Source organism: Rattus norvegicus, chromosome 17, assembly GCF_021556685.1.
Source record: "Rattus norvegicus strain SHRSP/BbbUtx chromosome 17, alternate assembly SHRSP_T2T, whole genome shotgun sequence".
Classification (NCBI taxonomy): domain Eukaryota; kingdom Metazoa; phylum Chordata; class Mammalia; order Rodentia; family Muridae; genus Rattus; species Rattus norvegicus.
In genome coordinates, this window is record NC_141550.1 from 91589128 (window position 1) to 91613310 (window position 24183).

At 41.7% G+C, this 24183-nt stretch overlaps 1 protein-coding gene across 1 annotated transcript in view; it reads left to right on the forward strand.

The window, feature by feature from the left end:
• Gad2 (glutamate decarboxylase 2) overlaps nt 1–24183 on the forward strand; it is a 62493-nt gene that overhangs the window by 10574 nt on the left and 27736 nt on the right. Inside the window, 2 exon segments of the mRNA NM_012563.2 lie at nt 2744–2859; nt 14991–15070. Of these exon segments, the coding sequence (NP_036695.1) occupies nt 2744–2859; nt 14991–15070 (196 nt within the window).

The window sequence follows — 24183 nt, forward strand, 5'->3', positions numbered from 1 at the left end:
AATACAACTCTACATGGAACTGAAATCAGCAGCAGCATTGCATTCGTGAGTGCAATTGTATCTCAGGGATCTGTTTGAGAGAAAGGGCCTTTTAAGAGGAATCAACAGAGGATGAGGCGATGAATGTGGATGTTCTATAGGAACCATTAGCAGGATGCAGAGTAAAGGGCAGCATATTGGTCTCAATTCAAGGACAAGACATTGCTGAAAATGAAAAGAAATAGTTATTTGCCACCATGATAGTACAAGAATTTTACAGGCCTAGCTATACTTATAAACTAGAGAGAAAGGAAAGAAAAAAATCTCTTTTTAGAAATCTCTTCAAGTGGGCATAGTGCTACATACACGAATCCTAGCATTTGGAAGGCTAAGACAAAAGTATCATGAGTTCAAAGCCAGCCTGTGCTATATGATAAGACTTTTAAAAAGAAGATTTATTTATTTACTTTATGTGAGTACACTGAGCTGTCTTCAGACACACCAGCAGAGGGCATCGGATCTCATTACAGATGGTTGTGAGCCACCAGGTGGTTGCTGGGAATTGAACTCAGAACCTCTGGAAGAGCAGTCATGCTCTTAACTGTGGAGGAGCCATCTCTCCAGCCCATGATAAGACTTTTAAAAAGAACTCCCGATCAGAGTGAAATAAATGAAAATTCCCATTGAACTTTCTCTCTCCCCCTCTCACTCCCACTCTTCCTCTCTCTTCCTCCCTCTCTGTTCCCCTTCCTCTCTGTCTCCTCCCCTCCTCTCCCTCTCCTTCTGCATATCTCTGTTTCTCTGTTGCTATGTCTGTCTGTCTCTCCAGGGTCTCTTTGAAGTCCTAACTGTTTTGGTACTCACTATGTAGCCCATACTGGCTTTGAGTGCATGCACCGCCACACCCAGCATTTAAAGTGCTTTCCTCACTGTAGTTGGGGCCCCAGGTGCTTTCCTGAACCCTCTTAGCTGTATCTTAGATTCTGAAAATAGACTTTCAAGGTCGGTGCCTTTTCAATTTTCCCAGTCATGACCCCTTTTTTCCTGGGAAGTTTTCAGTCTACCTGGATTTCTAGACATATAAAATAATCACACATATAAAATTATATATAAATAAATTATGTATATAAAGTATATATAATTATTGTAAAATTGTTTTAAATTTTCTATGTATGATACCTTTGGACTCATTAAAGATGAAAATGAATTTGCAAAATAATGAGATAAATGTTTAGTTTATTAAAAATTGTCAAGCCTTAGGTGGTTACTTGATACTGGGCTACGTAAAGATGTCACCATTTTTAGAGTTACTCCTTATTTTTATTTTATAAGGGTCAATACATTATAATGCCACATTGCATCCATATTCAATATCAAATGGCAGAAGTGTATTTAGGGCCATTTTAGGAATCATTGAAAATTTTGTTCGAGACCTAAACCAATATTCATTCATCAGTTATTTATGAACTCATATCAACAACTCAAACAGCAGCTTTCAAATCAAACATTCTAACACAACACCATCCAGATACATTGGTATGTACCAGCTAAGTCAAATGATGGAAAAATACTAAATGTTTGTTTTCTATGATTAAGCCATTAAGTTTCTGTAACAGGAGAAAAAGCATTGCAACTCATAACATTCAATAATCTTGTAACTGACACTTTAGGCAGCATTGACATTGCATGCCTTGATGGGGAGAACAAAGTGAGCATGATGTGTGTTTAGAACCAAGGTTTCAGTGATGTCATGTGATGCGACATGAACTGTTGAACACTGCTAGAAACATCCCAGACTTAGTATATGGCTGATTTTGAAGTAATTTTCGGTTGTTGTATATTCAGAAACATTTTACTGTTTGCAACTTTGCAGACTCTTCTCTCCACCAAACTCTGTTACATAATCCCATATTGGGCTGTGACCCACAGTTCAAGAAATCATTCTAGGAACTCAAGAAGGATGACCAAAATGCGAATGCTTCACTCCTTCTTTAAAAGGGGAGCAAGAATACCCTTGGGAGGGGATATGGAGGCAAAGTTTAGAACAGAGACTGAAGGAACTCCCATTCAGAACCTGCCCCACATGTGGCCCATACATATACAGCCACCCAATTAGATAAGATGGATGAAGCAAAGAAGTGCAGGCTGACAGGAACCGGATGTAGATCCCTCCTGAGAGACACAGCCAGAATACAGCAAATACAGAGGTGAATGCCAGCAGCAAACCACTGAACTGAGATCGGGACCCCCGTTGAAGGAATCAGAGAAAGGTCTGGAAGAGCTTGAAGGGGCTCGAGACCTCATATGAACAACAATGCCAAGCAACCAGAGCTTCCAGGGACTAAGCCACTACCTAAAGACTATACATGGACTGACCCTGGACTCTGACCTCATAGGTAGCAATGAATAGCCTAGTAAGAGCACCAGTGGAAGGGGAAGCCCTTGGTCCTGCCAAGACTGAACCCCCAGTGAACGTGATTGTTGGGGGGAAGGTGGTAATGGGGGGAGGATGGGGAGAGAAAGCCCATGTAGAAGGGGAGGGGGAGGGGTTAGGGGATGTTGGCCGGGAAACCGGGAAGGGGAATAGTAATCGAAATGTAAATAAGAAATACTCAAGTTAATAAAGATAAAAAAAGAAAAAAAGAAAAGATGAAAAAAAAAAGAAAGAAAGAAACCATTCTAGGTCCGTGGAAATAAAGAATGCTGCTTGCATGAGAAGTGTTGACAGAGAATGGAAGGCTGTAACTGCTTCTGTGCCCTCTAGGTGGTGCCATCTCCAACATGTACGCCATGCTCATTGCCCGCTATAAGATGTTTCCAGAAGTCAAGGAAAAGGGGATGGCGGCGGTGCCCAGGCTCATCGCATTCACGTCAGAGCATGTATGTGTCTATGTTCTTTCCAGCATAAGATCTCAGGGATGGGGCCAGTTCAATGAATAATGCCCGGAAATGCCTTTTCTCTCAATGTGCTGTTTCCAGGAGAAACATCTTGAGAGAATGAGGGGAACATTGAATTGAGCTGAGCTGTCCGTTGGGATACCTCCTTATCTCTGAAGTGCAGGGAAACCTCAGAGATAAAGCAGAATTTATATCTTTTATTTTAACAAATTGTTTTTAATTATGTGTATATCTGTCTATGGGTTGTGTGCACATGCATGCTGGTACTTATGGAGGCCAGCGGCCTCCCTGGAACTGGAGTTACAGGCACTCGTGAGCCACCTGACGTGGACGGAAACCGAACTTAGTTCTCTGCAAGAGTAGTACCTGGCTCTGTAACCCCTGAGCTGTCTCTCCAACTCCAAAGCGGAACATACTTCATTCGAGCTCCCGTGCGTGTGTAATACTGTGTGATGAGGGACAGGAGCAAGAGAAAAGGCAGTGTGATGTTCAGTTCTTCCGAATCACTGATGCAGTGCTGTGTGTGATCCAAACTCTACAAGGCCCCGATGGACGCACTCTTTCTGGTTAAAGCTGGAGTCTTAGTGATTAGACAGATTCAACCCTTGTGGAGCCTGTAGCCATTTAACTCGAAGCTGCCTGACTTGATTTAGTTCTGCATTAGTTATGTTTTAGCATGAAACAGTCTAGGGAAAGACTAATCTCCTCCTGGTTTCAGACAATTCAGTCCACTGTGGTAAGAAGGAAGGTGGAGAAGAATAGTCACATAATGAGATTGATAAGCTTTCTCCTCTCCGATTTTGCTCTGTCCCCACCTCTAGTCTATGGGTCGGTGTTCCCCACTCTAGGGTGGCCTTACTCCCCTTAGTTGATCATCTCTGGAAACACTCTCGGACATACTGAGACACGCTCTACCTCATTCTAAATTAGTCAAACTGTCGATAAAGATTAGGCATCACAAGTACCAAAAAGAAATAACGTAGGGGTCCTTTGCATCTATCTTTGAGTCAGATCGCTGCTGTACACTAGCTCCTGCCTACCACTGGGGTGTTAGCTAGACAGAGGCTAAGAAGTTTGGTCTTCCTTGTTGGACAGAACTTAATGCTCCTCCTGTGCCCCTCAAAGAGCACATACTACCCTTTCTGCTACCATGAAGGCATGAAAACAATGTTCCAGTTGGTTCACATAACAAACAGCTCTCTATTTCTCTCTTACCTCGCAGTGCACAGCAACAAAAGAGCCACACTGCAGCAGACTATCCAACGTCATTAAGACTAAGTGCTGCCGACACAGGTCTCATGATCTGACCTATATCAGGAGATGACTTTTATTCAAGTGTTGGTTCTATATGGGTAAAACAAGCATAGTCTTTCCTGTCTCTATTTCCCCGATGTGAATTCGGATCCCTAAATAATTAAATAGTTCTGTATGCTCAGCTTCAAACTGCCCAATATTGCAGCTTCAAAATGGCTTTACATTAAACATCCTTTTCTTTGGCTTCTCTAAAGTTGCCCCAGCAGCCAGCCACCCTATGCTCTCTGCCTTTAGGACAACCTTTCGAGCCTCACACTTGATAACGATGGCTTAGCCTATTTTAGAGAGCTCAGGCCATATGTGTGCTCTGAGACTACTTTTGCTATACTTTTCTTGTATTATAAACTCGAAGTTCATTCCTTCATTTCTAAGAGAAAGAAAGGTAACTCATCCATTTAATTCTCAATTCACATAAGTAAAAATGATAATTCGATTATGAAATTTACCTAGAATACCAACTGGCTCTGGCTTAGACTTTCCATTTTGACACATGGGTTATTTTTTAATGTGTGATACATCTGATTATTCTTTGACAGTCCAAAAGTATGGGCGAACATACACAGAAGAGCTGGAGCAGACCCATACAGGCCCTGTGCATGCTGCCTCAGTCCCTCTGAGTTCATATGACCTTTGCCTATGTTGAATTAGATGCCCTTACTTTCTTGGTGTCTTTCATCCCCTCTAACTCTTATAGTCTTTCCATCTCATCTTCCACAGAGTCCCCTGAGCCTTGCAGGGAGGGATTTGATGGAGAAATTCTGTATAGGGCTGAGTATACCAAGGCCTCTGACTCTTCACGTAATATCTGGCTGGGTCTCTGTGTTTGCTCCACTCCACTGCAGGAGGAAACTTATGCACTGATGACTGGGCAGGGCACTGATCCACGAGTATGGCGGCATGGTTCAAGGAGCCATTTTTATTGCTACATCTTTTTAGAACAATAATATTTGGTTTTACCCTAGGTCTCTGGGCTATCTAGTCTCAGATCCTTGGTGACCCCAGCAGTAATGGGTATGAGCTCCATCTTGTGGAACAGGCTTTCAGTCAAATCAAAGATTGGTTGGTTGTTCCCACAAGCTTTGTGTCACCATTGACCTAGCATAACTTACAGTCAGGACACCATTGTAGATCTGTTTATGGATAAATTGGTTTTTATTTTTCTCTTTTGGTAACATCTTTCTGGCCAAAGATGCTGGAACACTGGAGTGAAGATTCTATGTAAACACGGGCTCAACTTCTTCATGTTCAATGAGTTATGTGGGTGTTGTAAACTTAATGATTTTTACTTTCCACAATCAACATTCTGCTGTGAATGTTAAATTAGAAGTTGATATTAGATTGTTAGTCCTTCCCTTTGCCTGGAATAAGCCACTTTATCTCCTAACCCAGACTAGAGGGACATTTATGGAAAAGTTCCTCAGCTTCTACTTGTACCACTCACGCAGACCATTTTAGATGCAGACAAGTGAGTCCTGCTCTTGAACTTACAGATAGAGAATTCACTTGATTCCCATCTCTAATTCCTTTAGATCTGATTTATCATTTCCTGTAGCTTCTCTTGGCTTGGGGCAAGGGAACAAATTCCCTATGTATTGTCCTTTTGTCCTTTTGTCCTTTTATTTGCACCTGCTCCTGAAATAATTCCAAAAAATCTGAAGAAAGAAAATTATCAAGTCTTTCCTAAGTCACCTTTTTCTCCAGTCTAAACATGGCCAGTCCTTACAGTGAGGTTTTTCAACAAGGAAGGAAAAGGAGCTGCTGTGCTGGTGCAGGAAAGGGAAGGGAGGGCAGCTGGCTTCAATGTCTTTCTTGCTCTTTGAGATGTTTGCCCAGCCCAGTACTTACAGGACTCAGAGGAGGCCCCAGAAAACACTTGCCTGCTGCCAGGAGCACAGGAAAGCGCTCTCTCTCTCTCTCTCTCTCTCTCTCTCTCTCTCTCTCTCTCTCTCTCTTTCTCTGTGTGTGTGTGTGTGTGTGTGTGTGTGTGTGTGTGTGTGTGTGTAGTAACTTTGTAAAACAACAAGCTTGCTTAATAGAAGAAGAACCAAGCTCCAGAAGTGAGCAGTGCTTGGTTCTGGATCACACAGCCAATGTGGCAGAGCCTGATCTACAGCCCCTGTTTCTCAACTCTTTCTGCTACTGGGTTGGGAGACTGAATGCCATTCTACAGCTAGGAGCTCCAAATTTACTTGTAGTGTGTTGTCTTAAGTGATGTTCTCCTTGCCTGATTATTGTAAAGCTAATAATTTCCTAATGTACCAAACCGGGTCAAGTTACTGTTATTTTATTCTGGGTGCTGACTTTGTCATGTGGCAAGTTTAGTTAGAGCCATTGTCCTAGTTAGGGTTCCTACTGCTGTGATGAAACACAATCACCAAAAGCAAGTTGGGGAGCGAAGGGTTTATTTGGCTTACACTTCCACAGCACTGTTCATCACTGAAGAGAGTCAGAACAGGAACTCAAACAGGACAGGAATGTGGAAGCAAGAGACGATGCAGAGGCCATGGAGGAGTGCATTAATGACTTGCTCCGTATGGCTTGCTCTGGCTGATTTCTTATAGAACCCAGAACTACCAGGCCACAGTAACACCACTGATAATGGGCTGAGTCCTTCCCAATCAATCACTAATTAAGCAAGTGCTCAATCTTATGGAGGTGTTTTCTCAATTGGGGCTCCCTCCTCTCTAATGACTCCAGCTTGTGTCAATTGACATAAGCTATCCAGCGCAAGCATGGAGATGAAAATAATGTTTAGGAACGCCATAGCCCATCACATCCAACTGGAAATTTCACACGTTGTGTGTGTGCGGGGGAGGGGGATGTCACCTCGCGTACTCCTTCCTCTTTTGCAGAGACCAGTGAAGACTGAAGCTTCATCTAGAGAGCAGTATAGACTAGAACTTCATCTAGCTGATAAGTAGGACAAGCTATTACATTTTTTTTCTGTGTTCAAATGAGCTGCTTTCTCGTAGAACTTGGATAAGACTAAATTAAACAAACAGTATTAGAAATGAGTGAGTCACTGAGCTGCAGCAGAGGTAGTACTGAGGCAGGCCATGAGCAAAGGGTTCCAGGATGATTTCCCTGCAGTATACAGCATCACAAGATCACAGCACTGGTAGGGCCATACAGCTGTTCATTCCACAGTCATCCTCTGCTGAATCATCTCCTCCCCCAAGGTTTCCATGAAAGAAGAGCTTAACAAAAAGTAATCTAAATGAGTTCTAGAGAAGTTCTTAAAAGCTGATATAGAGAAATCTAAAATCCAAGCTCTAATCTCACCTGTCACTCTGAACCCTCAAAACCCCACACTCTGGGAAGTTTTGCACATCTCTCTTTTGCCTTCATGTGACACAAGCTCTTCTGGAAATAGCTTCCATGAAACAGCACAATGTCATTGAGAAAGGCTCCTTCAGGCAAATCCCCAGGACAAAGTCACTTTGCTTTTCCCAGATCAACTACTGCAGGTAGACTGTCTAGACTGTCTTCACACATCCCCTCAGCATCTCATGAGAAGTAGGGAGACAATTGCTCTGCTTGATTTCTTAGAATGCAGGACTACCAGGCCAGGGTGATACCACATAATGTTCCCATGCATGTTAGAAAACAGTTTACAGTTTTTAGAATAGACATCCTGGAGGGAATAAATTTCCAAAGTAGTTCTCCTTAAGTAACTTCCACGAAAATACAAAAAGGTTTTTTTTATGTTCTACACAGCATGGAAAAGGACCCCTCTCATGAAATTCAATGGCATGTGTGAGGCACAAACTCAGCCTTACAGAAGAGAACATGAGCCAAAGCCAGGTCAACTTGAGCAGGCCTGATTTGCCTCTGCGTTGACCTCTGTCTCCTTCCATTCTCATGTTTACTTTCTCTTCACTCTTACTCCCAGCAAAGAACTTAACAGCTTTGTCTGGGTGTGAATTACTATAACCACATACTACCTCTCCTAGAGGTATTTTTATAGCCATGACTAATAAGGGACTAAGGCAGTGTGGCATAATCCCTGAGCTATGAGATTTTTTATTTCATCTTTCTTACCCTTGCTCACCCTTCTTTATCCTTCCCTCCCCTTACTCCTCTTCCCTCCTGTGTTGCTTACTTGAGGGAGATAGTAGCAAAAACCCAATGTCTGAACTTAGGGAACATATGTCATCATGGGAAGGGTCTAAAGGGAAGTCATCTGTCTTAAAGTCCATGAGGCTGAATCCCATGTCGGGTGAAAGGCCAGATGAGAAGTGCATGGATAGGCGTTGTCTTCAGGTTAATATAAAGTCCACAAGTTTTAAAATTAACTCAAAATGGGGACGAGGCATTAATTCAGGTGAGTTACCTCATTTCCTATTCCTCTGTAAAAGGAACAACTACTACATCTTTGTCAAAAAGATGAAGAAAGCTAATAAATACATAGGAAGGGTAGAGCCCAACTACATGACCTTTAGTGGTACTCTAGAAATGATGGCCAGCATTGCTGATACCCACCAGATACCCACTTGGCGTCCCTTGTGCAGAAAGAGCTGAACTCAGGTGAGATGGGTGCAACAGAGAGACAGAGAGAGAGGGAGAGAGAGGGAGAGAGAGAGAGAGGGAGGGAGAGAGAGAGAGAGAGAGAGAGAGAGAGAGAGAGAGAGAGAGAGAAGCGATGAGATGATAACTTGTTCTTTAAAAGAGACATACCGCCTTACCTCCAATAACGAAGGTGTTGTAATCTTCAATAACAGAGGTATGGGAAGTACTGAAGCCCTACGAGATGAAACAGTAAGCAAAGGCCATGAGTAAATAAATATAAATTCAGGAAGAATTAATTCACAATGCTGAAAGAGTATAAATTCTCTATTGTTATTGATGTCATCTTCAGACTTCCTTACAACTCTCTCTCTCTCTCTCTCTCTCTCTCTCACACACACACACACACACACACACACACATATATATTTGCCATTGATCTTAATTGAAGTTTTCAAAATTTCACTCGAGATAACTAGAGAGACCTGAGGTTGTCATCACACTGGGTAAGAGTATAAAAAGGACTATGATTTGTAAGAACCTACTGAGGGCTACTAGGTGGTACGTCATCTATGATATCTACACTAGCCCTGCCTAGAGGCAGATCTATTGCACCTCAGTGTTAGTAAACCAGTGTCAGGGACATATGCACATATGCAGGAGGACACTAGGATCTGCACATGAGGGAGAAAGTTGTGTCTTTCTGAGCCTTGGTAACCTCACTGAATATGTTTTCCAGTTCCATCCATTTTCTTGGAATTTCCATAATTTCATTATACCTTACTACAAATCTATTGCATATATTACCACATTTTCACTATCCCCCATCACATGACAGACATCTGGGATGACTCTGTTTCCTGGCTATTTTGTGAAGAACTGTATTAAACATGGATGTGTCTTTGTAGGGTCCTTTGGATATCTGCCTAGGAGTGGTACAGCTGGGGCACGGGAAAACTCTGTTTTTAGCTTTGTGAGAAGTCTCTTCATTGATTGGCACAGTGGGGACACTACTTTACACAGGAATGAGCAGTGTACAATGGTTCCTCTTTCCCCAATTACCCTTGTGAGGTGTATGCCAGGTTTGTTGACATTTGCTTTCTTGATTGTCATCATTCTAACTGGGGCAAGTTAGAATTCCAAAGTAGTTTGACTCTGCATTTCTCTAATTTCTAGAGATGTTGTGAACATTTAAAAACCTACTTATTTGCTATCTGTCTTTCTCTCTTTGATAACTGTCTGTTTGGATTATTGGTCCATTTGTTACTTGTCAGTTGGGGGTTTGAAGTGTTTAATTCTTGTGGTTCATTATATATTCTAGATATTAACCTCTTGTCTGAGGTAGACCCAACAAGGGTTTTCTCCCATCTTATTGGCTGTCAGTTCATTCTACTGACAGTTTCTTCTGCTGTGCAAAAGCTTCTAATGTCATGAAATCCTGTTTGTCACTTTTGGGGTCTGTTGTCTGTGCTACTGTGGCACAGAAACTGTTGCCTGTAACTTTGTCCTGAAGTATTTTCCTCTAACAGATTTCAACATTCCTATATGAAAAATGCAGAAATGAAACTTTGCATCAAACTGAAGTTTTGCTTTAGTTTGAAATAAAAATCAAACAGGTTTAAAGTGTTACTAATGAATAGAAATATGACTTAGTTCTAAATGAGCTCTAACCTCTGTCAAGGTTTCATAACCTTTTCTAAATCAGGAGAAAGGACAGAGTTGTGCTCACTGATGAACAGTAGAGTATTATACTAATCTTCATTTTTGAGAAACAAATTTTAGTGAGGCTTTCAAATTTGTTCATAATTTTGCCTTTTAAAGCCACCCATAATAATGTATCCATTCCAGCCACATATTGGGATAGCTATTCCTACATGAAGACCACCTGACATGGTGTTCTTAACAAGCATCCTCTAAGTTCTCCCTGTACAACTTTCCCCTCAGAATCCTCAGTATCTAGGAAGAAGCTTGTCTTTTAGATGCTATTTCCCTCTGGTTTATATACAAGTGGTTGCATTATGAGATGCAAAACATTAAAAGCGATTTCTTATGTTGTCTCATACACAGAAAGGCGTCCCATTCAACTGATCTCTGCTCTTTCTTTCTTATTAAATGTCTTTGTGACCCTCAATTTCCTTCCTCCCTGTGGATGCCTTACTATTTGTGGGTACCACTTAGCTATATGCCTCTGTTCCTTTTCCTGAAAATACAAATGCTGCCTGGTGCCTAATTTTCTTTTCTCATGCCTTATGTCGCCTTTGTTCCCATCTTTAAACTCTTTTGAGGCATGTGAGTTTCCTTAAATCTGTGGCATTTTTACAGCAATCAATTATCCTTTTGTAATTACTCCTCAATTACAGATCCCTGTTCTTCCTCATTAAAGACCAGACAAGAATGTGCCACTCGTGGGCAGGTGCAGCAGATCTCTTACTTAGCTGCAATTTGTCAATCTGCAGATCAAGGCTTCAGAGCACATTTACTGAGGGGCACAGTTTGAGGTATTTGTGCTTTTTTTTTTTTTCCAGCAAAGACAGCTGGTCTCTCTGCTCTGAGCCCTCCTGGCAATAAAGGACTGAACACTGCTTTCCTCTGAACTTCTACTCCGGGTTTCCCAGTGTCTGCCAAATACAAAGAACAGTGGTTTGTGGTTGAAGGGGTAGAAAGGGGACAGTCATCATCTTTTAAATCCCTGGCCTGACTGAGCTCTTTATCCTACCTCCCAGGTAGCTTAGTGACAGATATCTACTTATTCATTTTGAGGTTGTAAAATGAAGCTAATGGCCCCTTCTGGTTACTTCTAGCTACACTGAGGTTTTTAGAACTTAGCCCTTTGGTGTGCCCCCTTTATTGGTTGATGTTATTTGTTGCTGTTAAAAACGTGATTTTCTGCTTTATTAGATGGTTTCCCTAAAAATATACATGTTAAGAGTTCATGTACTGCATACTTAAAATTTCAGATGAATGGAAACTGGGCATTTGGGAAGAAGATGCCTCTTTAGAAGCAGAATTTAAAATTCTACTCAGCAGCCCTTTGGAGATGTAAATTGAGCTCTCCTTTTGGACAGCTTAATGATCTGTAGTTAATAGTAAGAGGCTGATGGGCAGATGCAGTACAGCTGGGCTTAGGTTAGTCTTTCTCAGCTCTCCAAATGTCACAGCGATTACAGCCTTCAAGACCCAGAATTCAGACAGGAAGTAAAAGCACAAAGAGTGACCAGCAGGCTGTCAGTATGTCCCACCTCCTAGGACTCCAGAGGAAGAATGCCGGACTTAGGGTCTACTTCCCTTTCTATTTGATGCATACAATGTCACCAAATATGTGAAAAACTAAGTAAAGTTGCTTGAAACTGTACAGGGGAGAATAAGAAGAGAAAGAGATCTTAAGAGAAAGAGGTGTGTGTGTGTGTGTGTGTGTGTGTGTGTGTGTGTGTGTGTGTGTGTGTGTGTGTCTGTCTGTCTGTCTGTATTGGGGGTAGTAGAATACATGTGATGTGAAAGCAGAAGAAGATCACTGGAGGTGGAAGGGAAACAGCCAGAGGGGAATGGAAGACAGGGGAGAGGGCTACAAGAGATAAATCAAGGAAAATGAAATACCCATGAGAATGTCACAGTGAGGTTCATTAGTTTATATGCTGATAAAAAAAATCAGAAGAAAACCAGGAAGGAAGGGAGGAAGGAAGGAAGGAAGGAAGGAAGGAAGGAAGGAAGGAAAGAAGGAAGGAAGGAAGGAAGGAAGAAAGAAAAGCGGGCAACCTTTGAAGAGCAAATTGTAAGTTTGAGAATCTCGCAGTGCGTTGTTACTGGAGGCAGTTGCTGAATGCTTGTGAAAAGTTGGTTTAGGGCTGGGGGATTAGCTCTGTGGGTAAAACATACTGAGTTTTGAATCCAAGCACTCACATAAAAAGCAGTTGCTCACAGTGTTGGTAATCTCAGTATGTCCCTCCTGAGAGGTGGAAATGCAAACATGGGGGAATTATCCAAAGCAAGGGGACCAGGGTTAGCATGGCTTACAGGTAGAAGGTAACCACTGATACCCATGGTTGTCCTCTGACCTCCACATGCAGAGAGAGAGAGGGGGGGGGGGAAGGGAAAGAAGAAAGGAAAGAAGGAAGGGAGGAAGAAAGGAAGAAAGAAAGAAAGAAAGGAAGAAATTGGTTCAGAATTACTTTGTGCTGGGACCTTACATCCAGTTATAATTCTCAATATGTTTTTTATATTCCCTCAAGAAACTCATTTGAATTCAACAAAAATAACAACAATAACTAAAACAACCTCATTTAAAAATAACCAAAGTATTTGAATAGACATTTCACAGAAGAAAATCTACAGAGGGCCAAGAAGCACGTGAAGAGAGTCTAGGTCACTCATTAGAGAGCACACATCAAAAGCACAAAGTATTACCATCACATCTACTAGAAGACTGTCCTCAAGAGCCAGGAAAACACAAGCCAACTTCAGAAGGCAGAGGCAATAGAATCTAAAACCAGAGAATCAAGGATAGCCTGGGCAACACAGAAAGAAGATCCTGTCTCCAAAGCAAGCAGAAGTAATAAACATTGGTGAGGATGTGGAGAAAGGGCCACCTTTGTGTGCTATTGGTAGGTGTGTAAAACTAGCACAGTAGCTGTAGAGTGTAGTAAGGCAGTTACTCAGAAGTTAAAATGATATTAACCATGTGGTCCAGTAATCCTGCCTCTAGGCATGTACCTTTAGCAATTGAAAAGAGCATCTTAAAGAAGTATCTGTACACTTGTGCTTCTAGCAGAACTATAACCACAGTAGACAAAGGTAGAAGCAGCCTGACTGCCCAGGCTAGGGAGAGGACATAAACAAAGTATGGTGAATGCTATGCATAAAATAGTCTAATTTTCAGGGGTGAAGAAAGAAACAATAGGGAGTTACTGTTTAGTGAAGAATTTTGGCTTTACACAATAAAACAGCTCTTAGAAATAGATGGTGGCAATTGTTTATAACATATGAATATAGTTAAGAACACAGAAGTGGTTATTTCTCAGAGGTGGTTCGCATGCTACTTAAGTTACACAGTTAAGTGTTACACCACAACCAATCTGGCAATATAGATCTGTGGGCACAATAGTGACATGAATGTTACAGAGGCAAAGGGCTTGTTTCCAGTTGGACTTAAAGCATGCGCTACAGTAGGAAACGCATGCCTGGCAACTGACCAAGAAGCCATGTCTGGGGAGCTCATTGGCCCCAGAGGTAAACCTACTACTAGTTATTATTTTCCTAAGTTGACACAGCATCATAGCCTCACCCACAAATCACTATCTCTATACCCACAGAGTACTGAAACTCTCAGACCCCATCAGAAAGCTTTCTTTGTTCAGGAAATAGTGGTTAACACAAAAACTCAGAACTAGTCAAAGTACCCTGTGGAGTGTTTGTCCACAAATGGTGCGCTTATATCACATCCTTTGCACAAGGCTTGGGGCCTAACATGGAAAGGGTTGGGACTGGAAAGAACATAAGAGCCACAGGTCAGGGAGGACCAGATGGAAATAGGGTCTTCTGTACATGACAACTGCACGCATACACTCCCAGAAGCTGTAGTTGCTGTAGAGGACCCTTACGTGATAAAGCCAATCTACATTCTATAACAGACTGTGGAAGGACTCAGACTCCTTTCCTAGGTGAGGACCTATTGAGAATGATGGCTGCTATGGAAGCAAGGGATGGTCCTCTGGCAGGTTGACTATGCTCCAGTGAAAGGCTCCACTCCTGTGAGTCTGTGGGTAACACAAACTGAACTCAGTGGGTTATACAGAAGGAGAGGGAAAGAAAGGAGGAAGAAGAGGAGGAGGAAGAGGAAGAGGAAATGAAGTCAGGGAGAGCGTAGAGGGAAACATAAAAAGATATTGTATGCATATGAAATTTTTAAAGAATTAATAAAATTAATATATTTATTTTAAAACATATAATATATAGAGAGATAGCCGAGGAGTTAAGAGCATTAATTACTCTTTTGGAGGACTTTTGATTCACAGCATCCACATTGGGGCTCACTGTTGTCTGTAACTCCAGTCATTGGGGATCCAATGCCCTCTTCTGGTCTTTGTGTGCACCGTCATGGTACACAGACATACATGCAGGCAAAACACCCATATACCTAAAAATAAATTAATTAAAATTCAAAATCGCACATATAATAACTAACTTCCTCTGAGAAGCCCAGACATCGGAGGAGCAAAAGGAAAACAGGAGAAAACCCAGGAGGTTGGATTTTTGTCTTCATAGAGAACTAACCATAATATCCTTTTTATTGTTCACAGAGTCACTTTTCTCTCAAGAAGGGAGCTGCAGCCTTGGGGATCGGAACAGACAGCGTGATTCTGATTAAATGTGATGAGAGGTGAGCGCTGACCCCCACTCCCCAGGTACCTCTTTGTCTACAAAGAGGCAGTGACTACTGGGCAGCAAAGCTGCTTCAGAGATGAAGACACAGTTCCCTGGGGGCACAGACTCCAGGCTTCCAAATGCTGTTCCATTGAAACCATAGCGCCTTTCACAATTCCTGGAGGAACTGGAATCTTTGCTAAATCAATCAAAAATGCCTTCACAGGCTGGTGTAGAGGGACATTTTTCACTTGGGCACATTAGCAGCAGGCGTCTGAAGCAGTGATCATTGCAGAGGAAGCACTTAGCTTATGTAATCTTCCTGAAGTAAATGATGCCCCATCAACTCAAAGGGGGCCAGCAACCAAGGGTTCTCTTGGGGAACGTCTGTCTTAATTGTCACCCAAGATTCAGAGCTTTCTAGGAAATAGGTATGATTCTATTTGGGGGTTGGAGTAGCAGTCAAAAGCATCTTGAGACTAACCATGTAAAGTACAGCTAACTGACAAATACGGATCTTAAGAAAAATCAGATTCAGACCATTCACTGAATTAAAAGGAAGTGGATCAATGAGACATTTCTTGGTTGAAAGCTGTTTATCAGATAGTTGTGCTCTGTCTGCCACCGTATCCCTGCCTCCAGAAGTGGGAAGATGCCATAGATCAGGAGACAGTTGTATGGCTGGGTGTCCAGTGTAGGCTATATTGAAGCTGAAGGAAGCTACAACTGTCCTCTGATTAACATTCATGGGTGTCGGCACCCGTGCTGTCAAGGTACCAAGAAGCAGGCGTTTAAGATGAGGTTTAAGAAAAAACACATACTCGGGTCATTCGTGTTATGAAAATGCCAAAGCTTTACTGAAGTTCACAGAATATATACCCCAATTTCACTGAATGGAGGATTCCAGGAAGCACAGTGAAAAAACAGGCTTACCCCCTCAGGAACAAAAAAACAGGAACAAAAAACAGGAACCTACTTAACACTGTTATCACCAGGTGAACTGCCCAGGCCAAACAGAAAGGTCAGGATGTCCCTTTGTTAGGAACAAAAGCCTTCCACTTGCATCAGCAAGGCTCAGCAAGGGTCAAACATTGAGGGGCCCAGGAGGGTCCAACACTTGGGAACTAGCTTTGGTGATCTATTTAAAGCAGAACTCAGTCCTTAGTTGAAACCATAAAGGAGGGCTACCACACATATTCTATTTAAGCTTTTGTTTGATTGGACTGTGTTCTCCTAAGCTGAAAAAAAAATCAAAAACTATTCTAGTTTTATATATACTCAAATAAAAGTAAAGTAAGATAGGGTGATATAAACATCCAGTTCATCACATGTATATTAATGGAAATTGCCATAACTGAAAATTTTTACATGTAAAAATGAGTCAAAAGAGTGACGTGAAAGTCAGTCCTTTACTCACAAACTGGAATTCAAGAGTTTTCTTTTCTTGTTAGTAAAAAATTTAATATTCTCAGTGATAGGATTACTGAATGTTAATTAATATGTCATTGGGTCTATTCTTTTTCTCACTTGAAAGTAATAGTCACAGATTTTTAATTTAGTGGAATCCAAATTGGTGGCATGTTCATGTGTCTAAAGGACAGGAAAGTACATTAATATTTAAGGGAAAATATGTGTGGATAGAGTTGAGTATTCAAAGTTAGAATAAGCTGTTGGAAAAAAAAAGATGTTTCTTAAAGATTTAGTTTTAAAAAGGAGAAGAAATGTGTGTTTTATGGATAATAACTTAGAAGGGTACAGAATTCACTCATCATCAAAATGGGCCCTGTAAGTGACTTGCTTGGCGTCAGTGCAGTGTCAGGCATGATGCCTGTGGTTATAGATGTTACAAATACCACAGCACAAGCAGCAATCAATGAGACGGGAAGTACTACAGGGGACTGTGTGATAGGGGAGTCACACAGTGGTCTATATGCACCTCGTTGGACCTCTAGAGGAACGGTGGTGGGAGTTAGATGGATAAAGAGGAAAGGAAAGAACGTTCCAGGCAGGGACCAGGGCACATCTCAAGCATGAGTCATATAACAACTCATGGTAGAAGGATGTGGTCACAATGTCCTCGTCAGGAAGGAGCTTGTGAGCCATGTTGAGCTGACTTTCTGTTGAAATTACAGACTGTCACTGAGGTGTCCTGAGCAGGGAGGAAACACTGTTGCTCTGTAGGATCAGCTTAAATGTGCATGGTGCGTGGGCTAGAGGACAGAAGTTGGTGGCTGTGGTAGCAATGTGAACAGGCGGTGGCAAACAGTGGACAGACTGCGTGGACAGGGAACACAGGAGTGGCATCCAGGCTGAGAGGGTGGGTCAGGGATGGATGTCAGACTCTGGCTCCCCAGCTCAGATGGCCCGGTGCTGTTCTCTAAGATAAGACACTCTGCTAAGGGGAGGAGTTGTGGAGACTTAGAGATAGTGAGTTTATACATGGGAGTGTAACAAATAGTGGTTGCACAGGTGAGCTCAGGAGACGAGGAAGCCAGGAAGCAATGGGCCTAGGAAGGAACCCAGGAAAGAGACAGCCAAGAGAGAAGAGTCAGAGTGGTCAGAGGACAGAAAGAGGAAAGTCAAGGACCATGAGAGTTCCTAGAGGCAGAAGCTGGTCAACAGTGTTAACTCTGCCTCCAGCGAAGTGTGACTAGCTGCTCATCCATAGCACCATAATTAGGAGGAGGGAGCTGCTTAGGCTGGGCTGTGAGCTGGTTCAGTAGAGGCGTGGGGGCTGAAGGCAGTTTATGGGACTGACAGTGAGTGGTAGGTGTGGAAAAGAACAGCTAAACTTCCAAGTCCTAGAGGGTGAGCCCAGAAAGGCCGATGCCAGGAGGAGTGTTAGTCCACGGCCATCTTTGGTTGTATGTGCCTGTTAATGTTGATAGGTCGAAAACAGGGGGGTAGTGTTAAACCCAAGATGATTTTTTTTCCTCAATTTTTGGCTAATAACTATGTTAAAATTTTGAACGTTTTTTAATGCAAAGTAATAGGCACTATAGAAACTATAACTGTTAATGACTTTTTTCTCAAACTTGCTATAATCTGAGTTGGAAACAATATAATGATAAAAATGAAGTACCAAATAGGAGAGTTCAGAAATAGGGTACTGTAGGAGCAAATAGGAGTACAACAATATCAACAATAATTGTTTTTATTTTAAAATTACCTTTAAAGTGCGGTGTGTGTGTGTGTGTGTGTGTGTGTGTGTGTGTGTGCATGTTGAAGCCGGGGAACAACCTCATGTGCTGTTTTCCTTAGGTACCGTTTGCCTGGTTTTGAGACAGATCTCTCATTGGCCAGGAACTCACTGGCTAGTCTAGGCTGGCTGAGGACCCCCTCCCCCACAGCCACTGCAGCCACTGCTGCCACCAGCATGGTGACCACTACGCAGCCCTGTGGTTAAATAGTTCTTCATTCTCCACCAGTCTGGAGCCTTTCCTCTGCTGTTGCTTGCCCCTTACCCTATTTCCGAAGGGCGAGATAATTTATTTGGATTGTCTGATCTTTTTCTCGTGATTCAATTCAAGTGAGGTGTCTGCAACAGGACTTCCAGGAAAGCAAGCTGAGCAACCATTTCTGATTCTTATCTGAATTGTTTTGAGGATTTTTGAAATGGTCATTTTCTAACTCCATCCGTTCTTCATTTGTCAATCCCTGCCTTCTAAGGGAGGGAGGCTCATTCTGATTTCCTGTGTCTTCTCTTTCTCTCTCTTGCTCTATCACCCACGTGGACTCATGGCTACTTTCAGAAACTAATTCTCTCACTGTCTCCCACTTCCTCTCTTCTATTTCTCCATCTCTTTTTCTTTTCCCGTCAGACTTTCCTTTCCATTATCTCAATTGCTAGTAATTTGCTGTACCTGTGCAGGAGATGAATCTGGCAGAGACATGTGGTTCCTGGTTGGCACTGTGGTAGAAGGGGTCACTGGCTGCACCCGGCTCAGGCAACAAGAATTCTATTAAGCTACTCTGACTGATGTTGTTGGAACACAAATTAACTACTAGTATTTTGTGCACATTTTTGCTGTTTTAAAAAACGCTCTTCCAGCTTTTGAAATCACAACTCCCTGTGCTTTTGAAAGTACCACACTTTGTCATACAATTTACTAAAACAACTGGAAGTGTAAACAATCCGGGGTCATTAAACTCTTTTGTTAAATTAACGAAATTGTAGCCAAGGCTACAGCTGAGAACGCTAATGACCTCCTTCAGAAACCCGGGGAGCACACTTGCACAGTAACAGGACAGACCAGCAAAGACACTGAACCAGTTATTACAGAGCAGAGCTGCAAAACCCAAGCATCCAATTCCCTCTGAGTTTCTATGCAGAGAATTCAGGGGCATTTGTGACGTCTTACAGGAGGAAGTTAGAAAATAGTAACAGCCAAGATTCGTTGCTCTTTACAAGTGGGCACAGTCCAGCTGCTGTATGTAACTGGTCTAATTAATTCATCTAATTAGAACACAGAGTGGTATATTGCCTTGCATGTACCCTTACTGACAGTTTTATTGTGGTATGTGGCCACACAGGCAGCCATATAAAACATCATGGCAAGATAATTTTTCATTTATCTTATAACAAAGCCACAGATGCCAGGGTCACATGATTGGTGAGTAAGAAATCAGGACTCAGACTCAGAGAGCTACTAACTTTTCACCAGTTATGAAAGCTACTGCCTCTCTCTCCCTTCATTAATAGAGTCAAATGCGTAGCACCATCTTAACTGCATTGCATATACATTTTAGTGGCATCCAACATTCACACTGTAAAGCCATCATAATGAAAACTGAAAATGTGCCCATCACACAACAACTGCGGGCCACCCTCTTCCCCATGCCTGCACCATTTACTTTTATTGTATATTCTCTATATATGGATTGGGTACACAGTTCTATTACTCTTGGTCCCTACTTGTTAAAGTATGATAACCCTGTGACTTTTTGTGAGAAGTCTTAACATAATGTCCTCAAGGTTTGTTCATGTTTATATCTTGGAACCTCTTCCTTTTCAGGGGTAAATAATATCCCATCGTATACATGTATACCTCATTTGTTGATTTGTTTTCACTCTGGGGTATATAAATCCATTAGCTCCTTGGTTAAATGCATCTCTAAGTATTTTATTATTTTCTTTTTTAAAAGATTTATTTATTTGCTATGTATACATGCATACCTATGCATCAGAAGAGGGCACCAGATCTCATTACAGATGGTTGTGAGCCACCATGTGGTTGCTGGGATTTGAACTCAATACCTCTGGAAGAGGAGTGAGTGCTCTTAACCTCTGAACTATCTCTCCGGCTGCAATATTTTACTATTTTCAATCAAATTGTTTTCTTATTTTCTTGTTTAGATAGATCACTGCTGGCATAGATGATTCCAGTGATTTTTTTTCCCCTTGTGGATTTTGGTGTCTAGCAACCTCACTGAATTCAATTATTATTTCTGTTTTTGTTTTGTTTGTTTGTTTGTTTTTCCGGAGCTGAGGACTGAACCCAGGGCCTTGCGCTTGCTAGGCAAGTGCTCTACTACTGAGCTAAATCCCCAACCCCTCAATTATTATTTCTAAACCACTTTTCGGTGAAGTCTTCAGAGTTTTCCCTCCATACGACCTTTATTTTCTGTCAGACTTGGTTGTGTTTTACTTTCGTTCCTTGCCTTGTCTCTGGCTGGAATGTACAGTGCTGTGTTTACTAGGAGAGACAAGACTTCCTATCCTTGCCTTGTCTCTGATCTTTAAGCTTCCAGTTTTCCAGCACTGAGTACAATATGCTAACTGTGGACTTTTCATATATGGCCCCAACCACATTTACCTACACGTTTTGCTATACCTAATTCATTGGGAGTTCTTATCACAAAGGGATGTTGACTCCAGACAAATGCTGTTCCTGCAACTGTGGAAATGGTCATGTGTTAGTGGCTTTTTTTTCCAAAAAAATTGATACAGTTTTTTCCTTAACCAAGCCAGCTCCCAAATAATGGAGACTAGAGTATTATTTTTATTTACATCTTTAAGGCACAACAACCAAGCAATATCAATCCACCTTAAACCTCTAAAATAATCTGGCTACCTCTCAGCCAAAATCCCTGATATACTTGCAATTTATGGCTTTCTCTACTCTAGCTGTTTTTCCATGGTCTCTCTTGAACTCTCTTCCCATGGCTGAATACCCACTTTCTCCCTCCCATCTTTCCTCTCTTCTTCCTTCTTTCTTCCCCTGGCTTGGAAGACGTCTATCCAATTCTCTCCTCTGCTCAGTGATTGGCTGATCAGCTCATTATTGACCAATCAGGAAATAATAGGTAGCAATATTTACACGACATTAAGACAGGAGATTCTAAGAATAAGGACTGTATCCAGAAATGGGGGCACAGAAATCAGCAGATGAATAATACAAGGACAATTTTTACACAGTGCACAATAACACACCTACTGTCATGCTTTTGTCTTTCATTCTGTTGAGATATGGTGGGTTGTGCCTTTTGACTTGTGTATGTTGACACACCCTGTATCATCACAAGGATATATCATGTTTAGCTGTGTTATGGGATCCTATTGAAATATTACTATGTTGAACTTGCTTGTGTTCCCTTAAGGATTTTTTCATCTGTTACTATCCTGCAGGTTCTTTCTTTGTAATATCTTTTCTTTATTTTCACATCGAGGTAACTCTGACCTTACAGAAGGAATTCGGAATAATAATTCCTCCCTTATACAGAAGACTGTAGACCTCAATAGTTATGATTATTTAAATGTTTGATGAAATTCACTAGTAGAGCCAATAAGGGTTTGTGTGAGGGGGTGATGGTAAATTTTTATTGTTGATTCAATCTCTTGGACTATGCTTGGACTCTCATTACCTAAAGAATGTTCACAAAAAAAGAATTTTTTAAACAGTGTTATTGTATTGTTCTTAAATTTAATGGACAGGTATATAGGGTATTACATTTTGGTATAATGACACTTACTTTGAGGTAGGTGATTTTAATTGTGTCACAGAAATGTCCTAGTTTTCTTAAATTACCAGGAATTTCTTCTTTTTCTCTTCTCCCCTCTCTGCCTCCTCCTTCCTCCTCCTCCCCTTCTTCCTCTTCTAGAATAGATGCTGTTGACTGTTAAAATGCCTTTCAGAGCTAGGTGTGCTGGCTCATGCCGGTAATACCAACTCTTGGGAAACTGAGGCAGGTGTAGGCCAACATAGTGAATCCCTTTCTTAAGAGGAAAAAAAAATGCCTTTTGCACATCAGTTAGGGCACCACTGCGGTTTCCTCGCTTTGATCTATTGCTGAGATAACATACACTAAGATGCTAACAGTTCCCATCTCCACATACCTGTACCAAATCCTATGTGGTTCTGGTGGATTTCTGATGTCCTTGTTCATTTTCAAAGATGTTCTGATTCCTTGGAGACTTTGTAATATTATTTGTGAAATGTTTCCATATTTAACAGAAACAGCAAGTTTCGGAAAATGAATTCCATCCTTTTCTCTACGAATTTTACCCATTATTACCTATAGTAGACTTGTTAAGATTCCCACCCAAATCCAAGTCTGGTATTGGGGTGACTGCTTGGAGCAACTTTCTTCCCAATTGTTTCTACCTTTGGATTTGGGGAGTTTGGCAATGTTTGTTTGTATGTTTAGTTTGGGTTTTTGTAATTAGGTTGTTCTTTGCTTCAAATATTTTGTATGCCCCCCCACCCCCGGCATGTGCCCTGTGTGTTGGGAAAAGGATGCTAGGATGCTGGGTGCCCTCTTTTGATATCTACTAAGTCCTTTGAGACAGGGTCTCTCACCCAACCTGGAGTTCACCTTTTTTCCCCCTTGTTTATCTGGTTTTTGGCTAGGCAGTCAGACCAGTAACCCTCTGTCTCCACCCCTTCTTCCTACCCGCCACCAGAGTTACAGACATAGAAAGTGATCGCCTGGCTTTACTCAGGCAGGAGAGATCTGAACTCATGGCCAGTGCTCTTCTTACCCACAGGGCTATCTCCCCACCCCTCACAGTTTCTCTATGTCCTCGAGTCAATTCTTAACATTCGTGTTTGCCTAAGGAAGAATCGAGTATTTCCTTGAGAACTTTAAGATTAAGCTAAATTGACACAGAGCACATTTTATGCATCCAGAATTGCTCATAGCCTCCTTTCTTAGCCGAGATATCGCTACTTCTCTTGTTACTCTTGTGTGTGTGAACAGTCTTCCACTTTCTGTTGAAGTGACCCAGCTTCCAATATCAAGAGCTTGCTCTCCTCTGACGTCTGCCTCACCCTGACAACAGCACCTTTCCTTCCTTGGTGTCAGCTCAGGCTATCTCTTTACCCTTTTCTGTTACGTAGATGGTTTTCTATTTCCTGTTTGATCTCAAAACATTTACAAAACATTTTCTTCTAAGGGTGATTTATAAGGTGCTTCGTATTTTTAATACAGAATCATCTCCCACCATTATTTTTTCTCTATTTTTTCATCTTTTATTCATTTTGTTTTTTGTTTGGTTTAGGTTTTTTTTGAGACAGGATTTCTCTATGTATCCCTGACTGTCCTGTCTGTAGACCAGGCTGGCCTTGAACTCAGAGATCTTCCCTCCCCAGTGTTGGAATTAAAGGTGTATACCACCACTGCCTGACATATTCTTTTTTTATAAAATTGTTTTTATGCAATATATTTTGACCATATTGTTTTCCCTCCTCCGACTCCTTTTGGATCCATCCTACCCACCAAACTTCATCTTCTCTCTATCTCTCCAAAATAAACAAAAATTAAATCAAGCAAACTAATAACAACAACAACAACAACAACAACAACAAAATCCTAGGATACTAAAACAAAATAAAACAAAAGGCCCCCACAAAACCACAACAGAGTTCATTTTGTGTTGGTGAACTACTCCTGGGCACAGGCCTTCTCTGGAGAGTGGTTGGTATATATCCAGTGATAATCAGAGAAACCGATTTCCCCTTTTCCTGCAGACTTCAATTACTGAAAGCTTCTTGGTTAGAGTCGGGCCCCATGTCCATGTTTCCTTCTCAGGGTTGGGACGTGTTTTCCAGTCTAAGTCCATGTGGGTTTTGTGCATGCTGTTGCAGTATCTATGAGTCAGTGTGAACATCAGCCCAATTGTGCCCGTAA